This window comes from Nipponia nippon, unplaced genomic scaffold (genome assembly GCF_047370975.1).
Source record: "Nipponia nippon isolate SJK-2023a ecotype South Korea unplaced genomic scaffold, ASM4737097v1 scaffold_41, whole genome shotgun sequence".
Lineage (NCBI taxonomy): Eukaryota > Metazoa > Chordata > Aves > Pelecaniformes > Threskiornithidae > Nipponia > Nipponia nippon.
This window is the reverse complement of record NW_028262360.1, coordinates 1,323,249-1,342,873: the sequence shown is the minus strand read 5'-3', so window position 1 is coordinate 1,342,873 and position 19,625 is coordinate 1,323,249. Positions and strand designations below refer to the sequence as shown.

General features: G+C 69.5%; 2 protein-coding genes across 7 annotated transcripts; one reads left to right on the top strand and one right to left on the bottom strand.

Moving 5' to 3' along the window:
* Positions 1 to 1,025: 1,025 nt before the first annotated feature.
* TMEM256 (transmembrane protein 256) lies at positions 1,026 to 2,300 on the top strand. Its single transcript, XM_087777845.1, has 4 exons — positions 1,026 to 1,134; positions 1,493 to 1,530; positions 1,625 to 1,705; positions 1,788 to 2,300. The coding sequence occupies exons 1-4, from the start codon at positions 1,050 to 1,052 to the stop codon at positions 1,929 to 1,931; spliced, it is 348 nt and encodes a 115-aa protein (XP_087633971.1). The 5' UTR covers positions 1,026 to 1,049; the 3' UTR covers positions 1,932 to 2,300.
* Positions 2,301 to 2,850: 550 nt separating this feature from the next.
* Positions 2,851 to 17,976, bottom strand: SRRT (serrate, RNA effector molecule). 6 transcript variants are annotated; one of them, XM_087777809.1, is made up of 20 exons: positions 17,703 to 17,976; positions 17,083 to 17,205; positions 16,836 to 16,964; positions 16,408 to 16,554; positions 14,576 to 14,767; positions 12,463 to 12,632; positions 12,202 to 12,368; positions 11,618 to 11,725; positions 10,979 to 11,090; positions 10,276 to 10,442; positions 10,125 to 10,186; positions 9,909 to 9,987; positions 9,139 to 9,408; positions 8,415 to 8,585; positions 7,415 to 7,568; positions 6,804 to 6,997; positions 5,740 to 5,896; positions 3,673 to 3,799; positions 3,176 to 3,268; positions 2,855 to 3,031 (listed from the first exon to the last, which is right to left on the bottom strand). In XM_087777809.1, the coding sequence occupies exons 2-20, from the start codon at positions 17,199 to 17,201 to the stop codon at positions 2,956 to 2,958; spliced, it is 2,694 nt and encodes an 897-aa protein (XP_087633935.1). In that variant the 5' UTR covers positions 17,202 to 17,205; positions 17,703 to 17,976; the 3' UTR covers positions 2,855 to 2,955. The 6 variants fall into 6 exon arrangements, with proteins under 6 accessions (XP_087633933.1, XP_087633934.1, XP_087633935.1 ...); XM_087777803.1 differs by having other exon boundaries at positions 3,176 to 3,271; positions 3,710 to 3,799; XM_087777804.1 differs by having other exon boundaries at positions 2,856 to 3,031; positions 3,176 to 3,271; positions 3,710 to 3,799; positions 14,576 to 14,764; positions 17,703 to 17,975.
* Between the last annotated feature and the right edge of the window lie 1,649 nt (positions 17,977 to 19,625).

Sequence of the window (19,625 nt, the reverse complement as noted above, 5' to 3'; positions counted from 1 at the left end):
CGCCCGGCCTGGGGACCCCGGCGCCGGGGGGGCCCGGGGGGCCGGGGGGGGGCCCGGGGATCCGGGGGAGGGGGGATTCGGGCGTCCGGACCCCCCACCCCCCACGGGACCCGGGTGCCCGGGCCCGCATCCCCCCCCATTTCGGTGCCCATAGCGGCCCCCCCTCCCCCTCCCCATTTGGGGCCCGCGGGGGTCGCCGCCATCCGGAGCCCCCCCCCTCCCCCCTGCGCCATCCAGGCGCCCGAGCCGCCCCCCCCATCCCCAGGCGCCCCCCTCCCCCCCATCCCCTCCCCCCACCCCGGGGGGGCCCCGGTGCCTACCTGGGCCGGGGCCGGGCCTAGCGGCGGGGGGGTCGGGGGGGGCCGGGCCGGTACCGGGGCCGGGGCCGGGCCATGGCGGCGGGCGGGGCCGGACCGAGGCGAAACCCGGGAGCGGCCGCCTTGGTCCCTCCCGCCGGGAGCGGCTGCGGGAACCGGGAGCCGCCTCCGGGGGGCGGCGCCGGCCCGGGCCGCCCCCCCCCCCCCCCCTCCCCCCGCCCCCGGTACCGCCCGGTGCAGCTCCGGCGGGGGGAGGGGGGGTCCCGGGCGCCTGGGTCCTCAATGGGGGGGGAGGGGTGGGGGGTGGGGGGGCACCGGGCGCATGGGGGGGGGGAGGGGAAGGCGGGGGGATGGTCCGTGGCACCGCCGGGCCGCTGGGGGGCGCTGCGGGGCGGCGCGACCCTACTGTAAACACGGCGGGGGGGGGGGGGTGTCCGGACGCCTGGGTGCTTTTTTGGGGGGGTTGGGGGTCTCCTGGGCGCCCTTGGGGGGGACGGGGGGCGCCTGGGCCCCCCCCCGGGGTGGGGGGGGGTCCCGGGGGGGCGGGGCTGTTCCCCGCCGCGGCCGGCAGGGGTCGCTCTTCCCGCCCTCACCTGCCGACGGGAGGCGGGATCCTGACGCCGCGCTCGCATTGGTCGATTCGCCGCCGGAGCGACGCGCGGCTGCGCCAATGGCGGTGGTGGGTGGGGTGTAAGGGGGAGTGGGCGTGGCCGGAAGCGGAAGCGAAGGGAGATGGCGGGAGCGGCGCGGGTGTGGGCGAGGGTCGGGGCCCTGAGCGGGGCCGTGGCGGTGGCGGCCGCGTCCTACGGGGCCCACGGTGGGGCCGGGAGGGGGGACGACGGACACGGGGCCCCGGGTGGGGACACCGGGGCCTGGGGGGGGGACACTGGGGCCAGGGAGGGCCGGGATCGGGCGGGTCTGAGGAGAAAAGGCGGGAACTGGGGGGGTCTGAGGGGGCCGAGGGGGCCGCGGGGGGCTGAGGGGACCTGGGGGGACCATGGGGGCTCTGGGGGGGGCTGAGAGGACGGGGAGGGGGGCTCTGAGGGGACCGGGGGGTCTGGGAGGGCTCTGAGGGGTCTGGGGGGCTCTGAGGGGACCGGGGGGTCTCTGGGGGGTCTGGGGGCCGTTGCCAGCCCGTGACTGACCCCCCCCCCGCCGCTGTTCCCCCCCTCCAGGCCTCCGCCGCAGCGACCGGGACGAGTACCAGAAGGAGGTGAGGTGGGGGAGGGGGGGCGGGGGTCCCGGACGCCTGGGACCCCCCCCCCCCCCACTCCTGACCCCTCCCTCATCTTCGCCCCCTCCCCCAGCTCTACGAGACGGCGAACCGCTTCCACCTCCTGCACAGCCTGGCGCTGCTGGCCGCCCCCCACTGCCGCCGCCCCGCCCTGGTGCGTGTGCCCCCCCCCCTCCCCCCCCAGACCCCTGTCCGTCCGTCCGTCCGTCCGCCCATCCCTCCCTCCCCCCCTCCAGGCCGGGTCCCTGCTCTGCGCCGGCCTCGGGCTCTTCTGCCTCCCCCTCTACTACCACGGGCTGAGCGGGGACCCCGGCCTCAACCGCGCCGCCCCCCTGGGGGGGACCCTCCTCATCCTCGGCTGGGCGGCCATGGCCCTCTGAGCGCCGGCCCCTTTAAGAGGCGGGGCTTCCCCGCCGCCCCTATTGGTCGAGCTGCCGGCCAATAGGGGCGGAGGGCTGCCTGTGTGCTGGTAGCGACCAATGAGAAAGAGGGTGGGGTCTGCCTCGGTGTCTGATTGGCTGCGGTGAGGCCCCGCCCAAGACATGAGGGATGCGGGAGCTTGCTGATGTCATGGCTGTTGCTGGGCGACAGCCAATGGCTGGCTGGCTCCCCTGCATCCCCCTCTCCATTGGCTGGGCGAGCAGCCAATCGGATGGACTCAGCCAGCAGCATCACACAAGGCTGGCTGCTGATTGGCTGTGAGGCCGCCCCTCCCTCAACCTTGCCAGCCAATAAACGATCGAGTTTTAGCTCCGCCTCCATGACATCATGGGGGGCCAGGTGTGGGGGGGGGGGGGGGCAAGGACCCCCATAGATCCCTTAGAGCCCCTATAGATCCCCCCCAGCCCCACAGATTTCCCATAGATCCCCCCCAGCCCCACAGAGCCCCTATAGATCCCCCCCAGCCCCACAGAGCCCCTATAGAATCCTCCTAGCCCCACAGAGCCCCTATAGATCCCCCCCAGCCCCACAGAACCCCTATAGGACACCCCTCCAGCCCCATAGAGCCCTCCCAGCCCCACAGATCCCCTATAGAACCCTCCTAGCCCTACAGGGCCTGTATCGAATCCCCCACAGACCCCCTATAGATCAGCTCTGGCCTCACAGAACCCCTATAGGAACCCCCCAGCCCCATAGAGCCCCTATAGACACCCCCCACCCTATAGAACCCCCATACCTCCCCCCAGCCCCACAGAACCCCTTATAGGACCCCCCCACCCCCCAGATCCCCTATAGACCCCGCCATACCTCCCCCAACCCTGCCGTAGGGGCTGCGGCGGGTGCTGCCCCGCGGGGCCGTTTATTGGGGTGCGGGGGGGCCATGTACAAACGGGGGGGGGGGGGGGCGGGGCGGGGGGAGGGGCGTATCAAAAGGGGGGCGCGCGGGGGGGGGGCGGGGGGCCCCTAGAAGAAGTCGACGTCCTCGGGGGCGTCCAGGTCCCGGTACTCGACGATCGCCCGGGGGTCGCCCCGCACCATCCTGGGGGGGCAGGCGGGGTTGGGGGGGCACGGGGACCCCGGGGGGCCCCAAGTGTCCCCCTCCCCCCAAACTGAGGTGCCCAGTGCCCCCCAAGTCCGTCCGTCCGTCCCCCCCCAGTTGCCCCCCCCCCCCGCGCCCCCCTACCTGCTGCGGGGTTTGTTGAGGTAGCCCCCCTGGCCACGAAAGGTCTCGTAGTTGCCCCGGCCGGCGGCGTAGGGGCCGGGGGGGTAGGGGGGCCTCCTGCGGGGGGGGGGAAGGGGGGAGTCAGGGGGCGTGGGGGGACCCCCAAACCCCTCCCAGTGAGACCAGTATCCCCCCTTCCCTGCTCCAGTTATTGCCCCCCCCTGAGCCCCCCAAGACCTCCAGAGCCCCCCCAGACCCCTCCCTGAGCCCCCCAAGACCCCCAGAGCCCCCCCGGACCCCCCAAACCTCTCCCTGAGCCCCCCCGGCCCCTCCCTGAGACCCCTCAGAGCCCCCCCCCCCCCCCCCCAGACCCCCGAAACCCACCCTGACCCCCCAGAGCCCCCCAGGACCCTCCCAAACCCCCCAAAGCCTCCCAAACCCTCCCTGAGCCCCCCGAGACCCCCCAGGCCCCTCCATGAGCCCCCCAGGACCCTCCCAACCCCCCAGCCCCCCAGGACCCCCCCGGACCCCCCCGAGCCCCCCCAGCCCCCCTACCTCCGTAGCCCAGGATGGGGGGCCGGGGCTGCCCGTAGGGCATCATCCCCTGGGGCGTCTGGGGGGGGTAGGGCAGCCCCGGGGCCAGGCCTAGGGGGACAGCGGGGGTCGGGGGGGGCACCACAGCGGCGGTGACCCCCCCCGGTGCGGGGACGATGGCTTGGGGGGGTGGGGGGTAAAGGGGGGTCACTGGGGACATGGGGGGGACACGGGGGTGTCACTGACCCCGTGTGGGACATGGAGGGGGGACGTGGGGGTGTCACTGACCCCGTGTGGGGCCTGGGGGGGACACGGGGCTGTCACCGACGCCATATGGGACATGGGGGTGACACGGGGGTGTCACTGACCCCATGTGGGACATGGAGGGGGGGACGTGGGGGTGTCACTGATGCTGTACAGGCCCTAGGGGGGACACGGGGGTGTCACCGACCCCATATGGGACATGGGGGTGACACGGGGGTGTCACTGACGCCATGTGGGACATGGAGGGGGGACGTGGGGGTGTCACTGACCCCGTGTGGGGCCTGGGGGGGACACGGGGGTGTCACCAACCCCATATGGGGCCTGGGGGGGCCCTGGGGGGACACGGGGGTGTCACCGACCCCGTGTGGGGCCTGGGGGGGACACGGGGGTGTCACCGACGCCATATGGGGCCTGGGGGTGACACGGGGGTGTCACTGACGCCATGTGGGGCCTGGGGGGGACACGGGGGGCACAGGGGTGTCACTGACCCCGTGTGGGGCCTGGGGGGGACACGGGGGTGTCACCGACCCCATATGGGACATGGGGGGGACACGGGGGTGTCACTGACGCCATGTGGGACATGGAGGGGGGACGTGGGGGTGTCACTGACCCCATATGGGGCTTGGGGGGGCCCTGGGGGGCACAGGGGTGTCACTGACCCTGTGTGCGACATGGAGGGGGGACGTGGGGGTGTCACTGACCCCGTGTGGGGCCTGGGGGGACACGGGGGTGTCACCGACCCCATATGGGACATGGGGGACACGGGGGTGTCACTGACGCCATGTGGGACATGGAGGGGGGACGTGGGGGTGTCACTGACCCCGTGTGGGGCCTGGGGGGGACACGGGGGTGTCACCAACCCCATATGGGGCCTGGGGGGCCCTGGGGGGACACGGGGGTGTCACCGACCCCGTGTGGGGCCTGGGGGGACACGGGGGTGTCACCGACGCCATATGGGGCCTGGGGGTGACACGGGGGTGTCACTGACCCCATGTGGGGCCTGGGGGGGACACGGGGGGGGCACAGGGGTGTCACTGACCCCGTGTGGGGCCTGGGGGGACACGGGGGTGTCACCGACCCCATATGGGACATGGGGGGGACACGGGGGTGTCACTGACCCCATGTGGGACATGGAGGGGGGACGTGGGGGTGTCACTGACCCTGTGTGGGGCCTGGGGGGGACACGGGGGTGTCACTGACCCCGTTTTGGGCCTGGGGGGACACGGGGGTGTCACCAACCCCATATGGGGCCTGGGGGGGCCCTGGGGGGACACGGGGGTGTCACCGACCCCGGGTGGGGCCTGGGGGGGACACGGGGGTGTCACCGACGCCATATGGGGCCTGGGGGTGACACGGGGGTGTCACTGATGCCATATGGGGCCTGGGGGGGACACGGGGGTGTCACTGACCCCATGTGGGGCTTGGGGGGGCCCTGGGGGGGGCACAGGGGTGTCACTGTCCCTGTGTGCGACAGGGAGGGGGGGACGTGGGGGTGTCACTGACCCCGTGTGGGGCCTGGGGGGGACACGGGGGTGTCACCGACCCCATATGGGACATGGGGGGGACACGGGGGTGTCACTGACGCCATGTGGGACATGGAGGGGGGACGTGGGGGTGTCACTGACCCTGTGTGGGGCCTGGGGGGGACACGGGGGTGTCACCAACGCCATATGGGGCCTGGGGGGGCCCTGGGGGGACACGGGGGTGTCACCGACCCGGTACGGACCCTGGGGGGGACGTGGGGGGACCCCAGGGGTGACGGAGGGGACGGGGGGGGGGGGTCTCACCCTGGGCGGGCCCCGGGGGGGGCCCCCCCTTGCCCTCGGGCAGGGCGGGGCGCTTGGGGTCCATCAGGAAGTTGTTGAAGAAGAGGACCTCCTTCCGCACCGCCCCCATCTTCTCCCCGTGCTTGTTGAAGATGTGCTTGCGGACGAACTCGGGGCCCTGGGGGGGACAGGCGGGCGCTGGGGACGCGTTGGGGACGCAGCGGGGGGACGCGGACCCCGCCCCGCCCCCCCGTTCCTCCCCCAGGTCCCCCCCACTCCTGTTCTCCTCCGCGTCTCCAACGCTCCCCCATGTCCCCAACGCCCCCCCCATGTCCCCAGTGCCCCCCCCTTCCCTGTTCCCCACCACGTCCCCACCTTGAGCTTCTTTGCCACCGAGGGGACACGGACACTTGTCCCTGGCTCAGCTGCTGGCTTGTCCCCGATGTCCCCTGTGTGTCCCCAATGTCCCCACCTTGACCTTGCTGTGGAGGGGACACCACCGCTCACCCCTGCCTGGTTCCTGGGGGTCCCCCGTGTCCCCTCTCAGCTCCTGGGTGTCCCCCGTGTCCCCCACGTCCTCCCCATGTCCCCCCCTGTGTCCCCAATGTCCCCACCTTCACCTTATTCCTGATGAGGGGACACCACCGCTTGTCCTTGCCTGGTTCCTGGCTGTCCCCAATGTCCCCTGTGTGTCCCCAATGTCCCCACCTTGACCTTCCTGCTGCGGAGGGGACACCACCGCTCATCCCTGCCTGGTTCCTGGGGGTCCCCTGTCCCTGCTGTGTCCCCAATGTCCCCCATGTCCCCACCTTGAACTTCTGCCGCTGAGGGGACACCACCACTTGTCCCTGCCTGGTTCCTGGCTGTCCCCAATGTCCCCTGTGTGTCCCCAATGTCCCCACCTTGACCTTGCTGTGGAGGGGACACCACCGCTCATCCCTGCCTGGTTCCTGGGGGTCCCCTGTCCCCACTGTGTCCCCAGTGTCCCCACCTTGACCTTCCTGCTGCGGAGGGGACACCACCGCTCATCCCTGCCTGGTTCCTGGGGGTCCCCAATGTCCCCTGTGTGTCCCCAATGTCCCCACCTTGAACTTCTTGCCGCTGAGGGGACAGAGCCACTTGTCCTTGCCCAGCTCCTGGGTGTTGGCGGTGACGAACTTCTCCAGCTCCTGCTCGGGGTCCTTGCGGCCGAGGCGCTGGGCCTCCTCCTCGGGCAGCGCCTCCCGCCCCGCCAGCAGCGGCCCCAGCCGCTCCTCGAAGCTCTTCTGCCACTCCGCCACTGCGGGGGGGGGGGCGTGGGTCAGGGGGGGCACCCCGGGGCTGGGGGGGACCCCTGGGGGCTGGGGGGGATCCCCTGGGACCCAGGAGTTTAGGGGGGATCCAAGAGTTTGGGGGGTGACCCCAGGTCTGGGGGGAGCACCCCTGCCCTTTGGAGGAAGGGGACCTGGAGGACAGGAGTTTGGGGGGGGACCCCAACATTTGGGAGAGAGGGGTCTGGGGATCCCCCCCAGGACCCCCTGAGACCCACAGTTGGGGGGCAGGGGACCCCCCAAGACCTCACCCCAAGCCCCGTGGTTGTAGGACAGGGGCTCCTAAGGCCCACAGTTGGGGCACAGGGGACCCCAAAACCCACCTTTGGGGGACAGGGGACCCCCAAGACCCGCAGTCGGGGGGCAGGGGGGCCCCGGGGACCTACCCTCTCCGTGGGAGACGCGGTTGGGGGGCAGGGGCCCCCGCACGTGGACGATGCCGCAGCGGTTGGGCATCTCGTCCTCGTTGAGGTACTCGGAGGTGTTGTAGTAATCGACCGAGTGGACGATGCGCAGGTAGAGCAGGAGCCGGTCCAGCACCTGGGGAGGCGGGGACGTCAGGGGGGACGCGGGGACGTCAGGGGGGACACGGGGACCCACGAGGTCAGAACGGGGGACACAGGGAGCGAATGGGGGACATGGGGAGGGGGGTCCGGGGGGCCAGGAGGGCAGGATGGGGGGCGGGGGGACGTCAGGGGGGACGCGGGGACCCACGAGGTCAGAACGGGGGACAGGGGGAGGGGATGGGGGACACGGGGAGGGGGTTCCAGGGGTCCAGGAGCTCAGGATGGGGGACATGGGGATGTCAGGGGGGACACCAGAGGGGCCAGGAGGTGGGAATGGGGGACAGGGGACCCACGAAATCAGGACAGGGGACACGGGGATGGGATGGGGGACATGGGAACGTCAGGGGGGGACACGGGGAGGAGGGTCCGGGGGTCCAGGAGGTCAGGATGGGGGACATGGGGACACCAGGGGACAGCGGGAGGGACATCAGAGGGGCCAGGGGGCGGGGATGGGGGACAGGGAACCCACAAGATCAGGACAGGGGACATGGGGACATCAGGGGGGACACAGGGAGGGGGGACCAGGGGTCCAGGAGGTCAGGACGGGGGACACGGGGACATCAGGGGACAGCGGGGGGGACATCAGAGGGGCCAGGGGGCGGGGATGGGGGACAGGGAACCCACAAGGTCAGGACAGGGGACATGGGGACATCAGGGGGGACATGGGAAGGGGGGTCCGGGGGTCCAGGAGGTCAGGATAGGGGACATAGGGACATCAAGGGGGACACGGGGACATCAGGATGGGGATGGGGGGGACACGGGGTGGGAACTGGAGGGGACACAGAGGGGGACGATTGGGGGGCGCCGCCCCGCGTCCCACCTTGAGGAGCTTCTCGTCGCGCTCGACGGTGACCTCGGTGGGGTTGGCCTCGCGGGGTCCCTCCTCGGCGTCGCCCCCGCCGCGCCCCAGCAGCTCCTCCTCCTCCGCGCTCACCTCCTCGATCAGGTAATCCGTGATGTGCTTCAGCACCGGGTTCTGCGACGGCACCGCCTGCGCGGGGGGACCGTGAGAGGGACGGGGGGGACCGCCAGGGGCCACGAGAAGGACTTGGGGGCCACCAGGGGACAGCGGGGACCACCAGGGACCCAAGATGGACGTAGCGACCAGGAGATGGACTTGGGGACCGCCAGGGGCCACGAGAAGGACTTGGGGACCACCAGGGGACAGCGGGGACCACGAGGAACCCGAGATGGACATGGGGACCACGAGAAAGACTTGGGGGCCACCAGGGGACAGTGGGGACCACCAGGGACCCGAGAAGGACTTGGGGACCATGAGATGGTCTTGGGGACCACCAGGGACCATGAGATGGACTTGGGGACCACCAGGGACCCGAGAAGGACTTGGGGACCATGAGATGGTCTTGGGGACCACCAGGGACCATGAGATGGACTTGGGGACCAAGGGGGGTCTGCAAGGGTCGTGGGGACCACGAGGGGACAGCGGGGACCACGAGGGGACAGCGGGGGGCCACCGAGGGGCCACAACGCGGGCGAGAGACCCCCGGGACGCGCGCCTGTGCCCTCCCCAACGCCCCGCTCACCCCGGCGGCGGCAGCAGCGGCGGCGGCAGCGGGGTCCCCGTCCCCGTCGGGGTTGGGGGGCGCGTCCCCGCCCCCCAGAGCCGCTCCCCCCGCCGGGGTGGGGGTGGGAGCCCCCCAAAGCTGGGCGCGGCCGTCGAGGGCGTGGACCAGGCGGGCGGCCAGCTTGATGTCGTTGCGGACGATGGGGCGGTGCTGGGTGATGCCGCTGACGTTGCGCACCCGCCGCGTCAGGTCCCGGTTCACCCCCGGGCTCAGCTCGCAGTCACGCAGCTGGGGGGGGCGACAAGGGGGGGGTCAGCACCCCCAAAATACCTGCTGCACCCCCAGACACCCCCTGCACCCCCCAAATCCCCCGCACCCCCAGACACCCCCTGAACGCCCCAAATATTCCCCTGCAGCCCTGAACACCCTGTGCACCCCCAATATTCCCCCGCAACCCCAAAAATCCCTCTGCACCCCCCCTGCACCCCCAAGCACCCCAACCAGTCCCTCCTACACCCCCGTGAACCCCCAAGCTGCACCCGACCCCGTAACAGCCCCGTGAATGCCCCTATATCCCCCCCGCCCCCCAAAACTGCCCCCCTCTGCCCCCCAAAACTGCCCATCTGCCCCCCCCACCCCATAACCCCCCCGTTGATCCCCCAAACCCCCAACTGCCCCAAGACGCGACCAACTCAGCCCCACAACCACCCCTAACCCCCCGGCCCCCCCAAAACACCCCCCACCCTCCCCAGCCCCCCGGGCACCCCCCAAAGCCCCCAGCCCCTCACCCGAATGTTCTGGAGGCTCCAGCAGATCTCCTTGATGTTGACGCTGCGGTCGAAGGTAACCCAGCCCCGGCGGAAAAACCTGGGGGGGACGCGGCGTGAGCCCCCCCCCCTGGTTTGGGGGGGGACGACACACTGGGGGGGTCCCCAGAACCCCCTGGGGGTCCCCAGTTCCCCCCAGGGATCCCCAGATTGCTTCAGAGCGGGGCCGGCACCCACCTCCTCTCGGGCTGGGGGTCCGACAGAGCCACGCGCATGAAGCCGGGGTAACGCTTGCAGAGCTGGGGGGCGGAAAAAGGGGGTGAGAGGGGGGTCGGGGGGGGGTTGGGGGGTCCGCACACCCCCCCCCGAGCCCCCCCAAGCCGCTCACCGCCACGATCTCGGCCTGGGAGATGTTTGGGGCGATGTTGCGCATGAAGAGGGAGCAGGTTTTGTGGAGCGGCCGGGGTTTGGGGTCCCCCCCTTCCTTCTCCTTGGCCTTCGGCGCCACCGGCCCCCCCTCTTCCTCGCGTCCCTTCTCCTCCTTCCCCTTCTCCTCTGGGGGGGAGCAAAGGGGGGGTCAGGGCCAAGCTGGGCCCCCTTGGCCCCCCAGCACCCCTTGGGCTGTGTCGCCCCCAAAGTCCCCCCTGACCCCCCAGTGCCCCCCCGCGACCCTCCATGTCCCCCCCCAGGGACCCCCATGATCCCGCTGTAGCTCCCCAGGACCTTCAGTGACCCCCGATGTCCCCCCCAGGGACCCCAGAGCCCCCCCTGGCACCCCAAGTCCTCCAGGGACCCCTCCAAAGGGTCCCTGCTGTCCCTCCAGGGACCCCCCCCACCCCAGGGTCCCCACTGTCCCCCCAAGGTCCCCACCCCCACCCCCCAGGGTCCCCCCACGGTCCCCCCACCCCACCCCCCAGGGTCCCTGCTGTCCCCCCAGGGACCCCCTCATCCCAGGGTCCACACTGTCCCCTTGGGGACCCCCCCATGGCCCCCCCCCCCCCAGGGTCCCTGCTGTCCCCCAGGGACCCCCGGGGATGCCCCCACCCCCCTGAGCCCCCGCTGTCCCCCCGGGGTCCCCGCTGTCCCCCCACCTTCCTTCTCCCCCTCGCGGCGGCCGCCCTCGGACTCGCTCTCGGAGTCGCTGGCGCTGCCCTCGTCGTAGCTGTCGTCCCCGCTGCGCTTCCGCTTCCGCTTCTTGCTGGCCTGGGGGGCGGGGGGGTCACCAGGGTGGGGCCGAGGGGTGGGGCCGAACAGGGCGGGGCCGAACAGGGCGGGGCCCAGAGGGGCAGGGTCTGGGCAGGGGGGTGCAGAGCCCAGGGAAGGAGCTTGCTGGGAAGGGGAGGGGCCTAAGAGCATGGGGAGGGGCTTACCACAAGGAGGAGGAGCTTGCTGGGAAGCAGAGGGGCTTAGTGGGAAGGGGGGGCCTGACAGAATGGGGAGGGGCTTGTCCCAAGGGGGAGGAGCCTGAGGGAAAGGGGAGGAGCCTAAGAGAAAGGGGGAGGGGCTCATCACAGAGGATGGGTGATGTGGGAAAGGGGCATGGCTTGTGGGAAAGGGGCGGTGTCTACTTGGTGGGGCGGAGCTTGCCAGAAAGGGGCAGGGCTTCAGCACAACCCAGAGGGCAAATCTGGGGGTGCCAGAAAGGAGGTGGGGCCTAAAAAAAGGGGTGGGGCTTTGTCTGAGGGGTGTGACAGGGGGTGTGGCCTGCACAGGGGGCGTGGCCCGCTCACCTTCTTGCCCTCCTTCTCCCCTTCCTCCTCCTTCCGTCCCTTCTCCTTCTCCTCCTCCTCCTCTGGCCCCTTCTTGGGCTTCTCCTCGCCCGGCGCCTCCCCCTCGCCCTGGGGGGAGGAGGGGGCGTCACGGGGGGCCCAGGGGACCCCAGAGGAGACCCCACAGGGCCAAGGGGACCCCCTGAGAAACCATGGGGACCAAAGGGACCCTAGGACAGACCCCACAGGGCCAAAGGGTCCCCAAGAGAGACCCCGGGGACCCCAGAGGAAACCTCAGGGACCAAGAAGTCCCCAAGAGAAGACTGTGGGGCTGGGGGGACCCTCCAGGGGGGCAGAGGACCCCAAAGATGACCCCACAGGGCCAAGGGGACCCCCAAAGAGACCACAGGGACCCCAGGAGAGACCCCATGGACCAAAGGGACCCCAGGACAGACCCCACGGGGCCAAGGGGACCCCAAGAGAGACCAAGGGGACCCCAGAGAAGACCCCATGCACCAAAGGGACCCCTGGAGAGACCAAGAGGACCCCAAGAGAGACCCCAATAAAGACCCCAGAGGGTGGGAGTAGGGGGCGTCACCCCAGACCTTCTTCCCCTCCTCTTTCTCCTCGCGGTCGGGGGCTTTGCGGTCGGCGTCGGGGGGTCGCGGTTCCTCCTTCTTGGCCGCTTCGGCCTTCTCCTGCCGCTCCTCCTCCTCCTCCTGCTCCAGGATGCGCAGGTCGTTCTCCGTACCCCCCTCCATCTTAATCACCGCTAGGAAAAAAAGAAAACCAAAATAGGGGGGTCAGAAAACGGGGTGTCACCAAAAGCAGGGTACCAAGGAGGGTTTCGGGGCGGGGGTCCCTACCGGCGTCGAGGGTCTTGATGATGGCGGGGGCGCGATCGATGTCGAGGAGGAGGTTGTCGAACCAGCCGTTCTCCGAGAGGTAGAGGAAGACGTTGAGGCGGTTCCTCAGGGCCGCCTGCGCCTCCTGCTTCCGCTTCCCCGCCTCGTCCGGGTGGTACTTGGAGCGGAACCTGTTTTGGGGGGGACACGGGGGGGGGGGGAAACGGGGGTGTCAGGGATTGGGGGTGCAGCCCTGCCCCAGCCGGGGGTCCTGCTGCGGCAGGGGAGAGGGGACACCCCCGCTCTGTCGCCCCCCGCTCTGTCACCCCCCTTCGGCCCCGTCTGCTTTGGGGGGGGCAGTGGGGACCCCACTGTCTGGCACGTCTAGGGTGGGGGGACCCCCGTTTCTAGCAGATGGGACCCCCACTTTTTGTGACTGGGGCATGGGGGACCCTGTCTGTCCTCACTGGGGAGCAGGGGCCCCCATTTTCCCTGATGCAGTACGGGGACCCCCATTTCCCCCGGTCATGGTAGGGGGGGACCCCCTACCTGTCCCAATAGGACTCTGGGGACCCCCATCCTCCCCAGGTAGGGCAGGGGACCCCCTTTTTGCCTTAACTGGGATGGGGGAGTCCCCCACTTCCCCTGGTCGGGGTGCAGAAACCCCCACGTGCCCCGGCCAGGGAGCCCAGTTTGTCCCAAATGGGGGGGAACGGACCCCCACTTTCCCCAACGAGGGTGTGGGGAGCCCCATTTCCTCTCCTATGCGGGGCGGGGAACCCCCCATCTGCCCTGGCTGGGGGGCAGGGACCCCTGTGTCCCCCAAATGGGGTGCAGAGACCCCCATATCTGCCCCAATTGGGCTGCAGGAACCCCTGTATCCCCAAACCAGGGAGTGGGGACCCCCCCGTCTGCCCCAATTGGGGTACAGGGACCTCTGTGTCCCCCAAACGGGGTGTGGGGATCCCCCAAGTGCCCCAGTTGGGGTACAGGGACCTCTGTGTCCCCCAAACGGGGCGTGGGGACCCTTTGTCCCACTTGGGGTGCAGGGACCCCCCCATCTACCCCAGTTGGGGTGTGGGGACCCTTGGGCCCCCCAAATGGCGTGCGGGGACCCCCCGTGCACCCCAATTGGGGTGCAGAGACCTCCCTGTCCCCCAGCCGGGTCGCAGGGACCCCCATCCGCCCCCCGCACCAGGTCAGGAGACTCCCAAATGTCCTAACACCCCCCCCCCACCACCCCCCAAATTCGGGGGGGGCCAGCCCCCTGCCTCGGCCCGTTTTGGGGGGGCCGGAGCAGCAGCGGCAGCGGCGGTCGGCAGCGGCGGCCCCAGGGAAGGGGGTGGTTTTTTGGGGGGGTGGGGTTGCGGTGGGTCATACATACGCTTGCCACGAGCGTCGCCGTCCGGCCGGGCCCCCGCTTCGGCGATTTGCTAATTATTATAATTTTTACCATTTTGTTTTTTAAGCGTCGCTACGCAAAGGGAGGTAGTAAAAAAAAAAAAAAAAAAAAACAGAAAAACCACAAAAACGCTAAAAAAATCATTAAAAAAAAAGGCCGAAAAGCATAAAAACGGGGGGAGCGGGAGGGTCTCTCCCCCACTTCTCAGCCTCCGCGGGGGCCGAAAAATAAAACAACAAACGCGCGCGGGCCCTCGCTGGGGCGCCCTGCCTGCTTCCTGCGACTGTTGCTCGCTACCGGTCGCATTGTGCGCGACCCTGAGCCCTCGCTGTCTGCCCGCAGCCCCCCCAAATTGGGGGGGGGCTCGTTAAGGAATGGGTGTTAACGAGCCCGGCCGCCGGAGACATGGGGGTTAAAGGGCTCTCCAGGCTGGCGGACGTCCGGAGGGAAAACCTCGCTCGCGGCGGGCGCTTCGGAGGAGGGGAGAAAAGGGAATGGTTAACGTCCGCGCGGGTACGCGAGGGGCCGCTCGAGCCCCCCCAAATCCCGCCCACCCCCTTTTCCGTGGGGTCCCCCCCAAATCAAACCACGGGGGGCGGATGGATCCCCCCCCTCCCCATCCCCAAACCCCGCTGGTTTAACGGGGTCGGCCGCAGCGGGGTGGCGGCGGGTGACGGGGGGGCTTTTTTTGAGGGGGGGGGGGCTTTTTTGGGGAGGCTCCCGCCGACGTACCACTCCTCGTCTTTGTGAGCCAGGAAGAAATCCTGCATCTGCTGACGGCGGAAATCCAGCTTGTAGTCGTTATAACGCTTAACGGCCTCCGTCTCGTCCACCGCATCGTCCAGCGAGAGCAGGAACTCCTTGAAGCTCTTCATCACCGGGGGAGCCATCCCCAGGTCCACCTCCGCGATGTTCCCCAGTCTGCTTGGGGGGCGGGGGGGTGGGGGGACACACCAGAGTCGGTATCCCCGAAACGGGGATGATCTGGGAGCACTTACGGGGTCCTTATGGGGAGATTTGGGGCCGTTACCGGGCGGTTTGGGGCCCTTATGGGGCATTTCGAGCTGTTATGGGGCAGCTCAGGGATGTTACGAGGCTGTTTGGGCCTGTTAGGGGGCAGTTTGGGGCCATTGTGGGGCAGTTTGGAGCTACTAAGGGGCAGTTCAAGGACGTTATGGGGCAGATTAGGACATTATGGGGCAGATTAGGACATTATGGGGCAGTTCAGGCTGCTACGGAGCAGTTTGGGGCCCTTATGGTGCAATCTAGACCATTATGGGGCAGTTTAGGGCCATTATGGGGCAGGTGACATCCTTACAGAGTGGCTCAAAGCCTTTATGTACTGGCTCAACGCAATTATGGAGCATTTGGGGCTGCTACTGGGCAGCTCAGAGATGTTACGGAGCAGTTTGAGGATGTTATGGGGAAGGTTGGGGGGCTTACGGGGGGGGCTTGGGGTGGATCCTGGGCTGTTACTGGGCAGTTGAGGCCCTCACGTGATGGTTCAGGGCCTTTACGAGGCTGTTTGGGCCACTTATAGGGCATCTGAGCTGTTACTGGGTGGCTCAAGGACATTATGGGGTGGTTTGGGGCCCTTACGGGACAGTTTTGGGGCTTACGGGGGTGCTCGGGGCCCCTGAGGGCAGAATTTGGGCTGTTACTGGGCAATTTGAGGCTGTTACAGGGCAGTTGAGGCCCTTACAAGGCAGTTTGGCGCCGTTATGGGGCGGTTTGGACCATTACCAGGTGATTCGGGGCCCTTAGGGCGCATTTTAGGCTGATACTGGGTGCCTCAGAGACGTTATGAGGCTGTTCGGGGACGTCATCGGGGGCTTGGGGCCATTACAGGGCACTTTGGGGCCATTAAGGAGCAATTTGGGGCTGTTACAGGGGAACTCAGGGACACTACAGACCAGCTGAGGCCCTTACAGGGTGGCTCAGGGCTGATACTGGGTGGTTTGGGGTCATTACTGGGTAATTTGGGTCATTATAGGGCAGCTCGGGGCTGCTATGGGGCAGTTCAGGGCCTTATAGAATAACTCAGGGCTGTTATGGGGCGGTTTGGGGTAATTACTGGGCAATTTGGGGTGTTACAGGGTGGTTTGGGGCCATTACCGGGTGATTTGGGCCATTTTGGGGGCATTACTGGTTGATTTGAACGAGTTTGGGATGGTTTAGGGTCATTAGCTAGTGATTTAGACTGTTTTGGGGCATTACAGGGTGATTTCGGCTGTTATAGGGTGCTTTTGGACTATTACTGGGCACTTTGGGCTGGTCTGGGGTGGTTTGGGGCCATCACCACGTGGTTTGGGGCCGGTTTGGGGCCATTACCGGGAGATTTGGGCCATTATGGGTCGGTTTGAGACCATTATGGGTGAGTTTTGGGGTGCTACAGGGCAGCTCAAGGGTGGGCGGACACGGGGAGGGAGCTGGGTGCTGAGGGCCAAGCCGGGGCTCCCCGATTTGGGGGGCTCAGGATTCTGGGGACGAGTGAAGAAGGATTTGGGGGGCGGCAAATAGGTTTTGGGGTGCTGAGGGGACACATCAGGGGTCAGAGTCCTTACCTGGCCTGGATGGGGAGGATGTGGTGCTGCATGACGTGCATTTCGGGGTGCCCCCAGGGCTGGGGGGGGCCGTAGGTGGGGCCGGCGCCCCCCCCGCTGTAGGGCATGTCATAGCCGCTGTGGTAGGGGTCACCGCTGTGCTCATCCCTGGGGGGAGGCAGAGGGAAATCGGGGTTTGGGGGGGGCTGCAGTGGGGTCTGGGGGGCAGCAGTGGGGTCTGGGGGGCTACGGCAGGGTCTGGGGGCTGTAGTGGGGTCTGGGGGGGCAGCAGCAGGGTTTGAGAAGCTGCGGCAGGGTTTGGGGGGCAGTAGTAGGGTCTGGGGGGTCCGGCAGTAGGGTTTGGGGGGGCATCGGCGGGGTCTGGGGGCTGCGGTGGGATCTGGGGGGCTGCGGTGGGGTCTGGGGGCTGCGGCGGGGGGGTCACTCACCAGTCGCGGCGCAGACGTTTCTGGGGGGGGCTGAGCTCGTGGCGGGGAGGCGAGAAGCGTTCCCGGCGCGTCCGGTCGTAGTCCCGGTACTCGCCCCGGCTCCGGCGTTCCCGCCCGCGGTCCCAGTCCCTGCGGCAGGGAGGGGGGTGAGGGGCTTGGGGACCCCGCAGCCGAGCTGGGGACCCCCCGGGGGGGCCGTTGTGTGTGTGTCCCCCCCCCGCCCCGCCCCGCTGCCATGAGCCCCTACCGGTCGCTCCAGTCGTCGCGGCGGCGGTCGTCCCGCTCCCGCGAGCGGTCGTAGTCGCTGCGTTCCCGCCGGAATTTGTCGCGCCGGCGCCGGTCGTACTCGTCGTCGCTGTCCCCCATGGCGCTGCGGGGACGGTGATGGGGTGGGGGTCAGCGCGGGATCCTGCCCCCCCCCCCGGGGTCCTCCGCTATCCCATCAGCCCCGAGGGGCACCCCCGATATCCCAGAATTCCTTGTGGCTCCTCTAGAAGGACCCAGACCCCCCCCAGACCCCCAAATCCTCGAGTCCTCCACGCCCCCCCCCCGACCCCCAGTATCCCATCATCCCCCACGGCCTCCCGCCAGCCCCCCAATCCCATCAACCCTCGGGGCCCCCCAACCTTTACCCCCCCCCCCCCCCGAGACCCCCAGTATCCCATCATCCCCCGGGGCCCCCCTGGCCCCCCCAGACCCCCACTATCCCACACCCCCCACAATCCCGTCATCCCCCGCGCCCCCCTCAGGGGGTCCCCCCCCGGGCCCCCCCCCACCCCATGACGTCACGCCCGCACACCGGGAGGGCCCCCCACCCCGTGACGTCACGCCCGGACGCCGGGGTCCCCTCCCCTCCCCTCCCCGGACCTGCCCGCGCGATCCCGGCGACGATCGGCTCCGCGCGCCGCCGCCCGCTCACTTCCGGTCCGGTCCGGCCGGACGTGACGTACGACGGTGGGGATTAAAAAGGGGCGGGGCGGGAGGGGGGGCGGTGGCGGCCGCTCTAGGAAAGGCAGGAGGACCTCGCGGTTCTTCCGTGGTTTCGAGAGCGGGGGGGCTACCGGCGGGCTCAGCTGGTGGGGAGGGGGCGGGTGAGCCGCTCTGGGCGGGGAGGGTCGGGCTCTATGGTTTGCGGGAGGCCAGGGAGGGCGGCGCAGGCTCCAGGCGGAGCTCTCTGTGGTGGCGGGGGACGCTCTAGGCGCAGCACGGGAGGAGCAGAGCTCTATAGTGCGGTGGGGCCCGCCCTCCCGCAGGGCGCATGCGCACGGGGGGGGGGGCTCCTGCTGCGCGCGCGCCGCCGCCTTCGCCGCCTCCCATTGGCCGCCGCGCGGCGCGCGGGGGCCGCCATCTCCTCGGGGGCACGTGAGGGGGGAGGGGGGGGGCGGGCGGCCATTTTGTCTCGGCGGCACTGCGCATGCGCCCCGCACTGAAGCCGCCCTGGGGGTCGCCATCGTTTCCCCGACGCCATTTTATCGCCCTTTTGCCGCGCGGCGCATGCGCGGAGTAACCTCTCAGGTAACCAGTGTCCCCCAGTGCTCCCACTATCCCCCCAGTCCCTCCCAGTACTGCCCAGTGCCCCTCCCCAGTCCCCCCAATGCCTCAGTTTCCCTGTGTGTCCCCCCAGGGCCTCCCAGTACGTCCCAGTCCCTCTCTGTGCTCCCCTAGTATGTCCCAGTGCCCCCCTCAGGGCTCCCCAGTACATCCCAGTCCCCTTCAGGGCCTCCCAGATCTCGGAGTATGTCCCAGTCCCTCTTTGGGCCCCCCCAGTAAACCCCAGGGCCCCCTCAGAGCCCCCCCAGTATGTCCCAGTGCCCCCAGTCCACCCCAGTTCCCCCCAGATTCCCCCCAGTTCATCCCAGTGCACCTCAGCCTGTCCCATTCCCCTCCACTTCCCCTCCCAGTCCATCCCAGTGCCCTCAGCCCATTCCAGAACCGCCCAGAACCCCCCCAGTCCATCCCAGTGCCTCCAGCCTGTCCCAGCCCCCCCTACCCCCAGCAGCCCCCAGTCCATCCCAGTGCCTCCAGTCCATCCCAGTCTTTCCCAGTTCTCTCCAGTTCCCCTTCCCGTCCCTCCCAGTGCCTCTAGCCCATCCCAGTGCCCCCCTGAACCCCCCAGTTCATCCTAGTGCCCCAGTCCATCCTAGTCCCCCCCAGGGCCCCCCCAGTACATCCCGGGCCCCCCCAGGCCCTCCTAGTCCATCCTAGTCCCCACCAGTCCACCCTGGTCCCCCCAAGTCCCTCCTAGTCCCCCCAGGGCTCCTCCAGTCCATCCCAGTCCCTCCCGGTCCCTCCTAGTGCCCCCCTAGTCCATCCCAGACCCCCCAGTCCCCCCCCGGGCCACCCTAGTCTATCCCAGTCCCCCCAGGATCCCCCAGTCCATCCCAGTCCCTCCCAGGGCCCCCCTAGTGCATCCCAGTCCCTCCCAGGGCCCCCCTAGTGCATCCCGGTCCCCCCCAGTCCCTCCCAGGGCCCCCTAGTCCATCCCAGTCCCTCCCAGGGCCCCCCTAGTGCATCCTAGACCCCCCAGTCCCTCCCAGGGCCCCCCAGTCCCCCTCAGGGCCCCCTAGTCCATCCCAGTCCCTCCCAGGGCCCCCCTAGTGCATCCCGGTACCCCCAGTCCCTCCCAGGCCCCCCCAGTCCCTCTCAGGGCCCCCTAGTCCATCCCAGTCCCTCTCAGGGCCCCCCAGTCCCTCCCAGGGCCCTCCTAGTGCATCCCGGTCCCCCCAGTCCCTCCCAGGGCCCCCTAGTCCATTCCGGGCCCCCCCAGTCCCTCCCAGTCCCCCCCAGGGC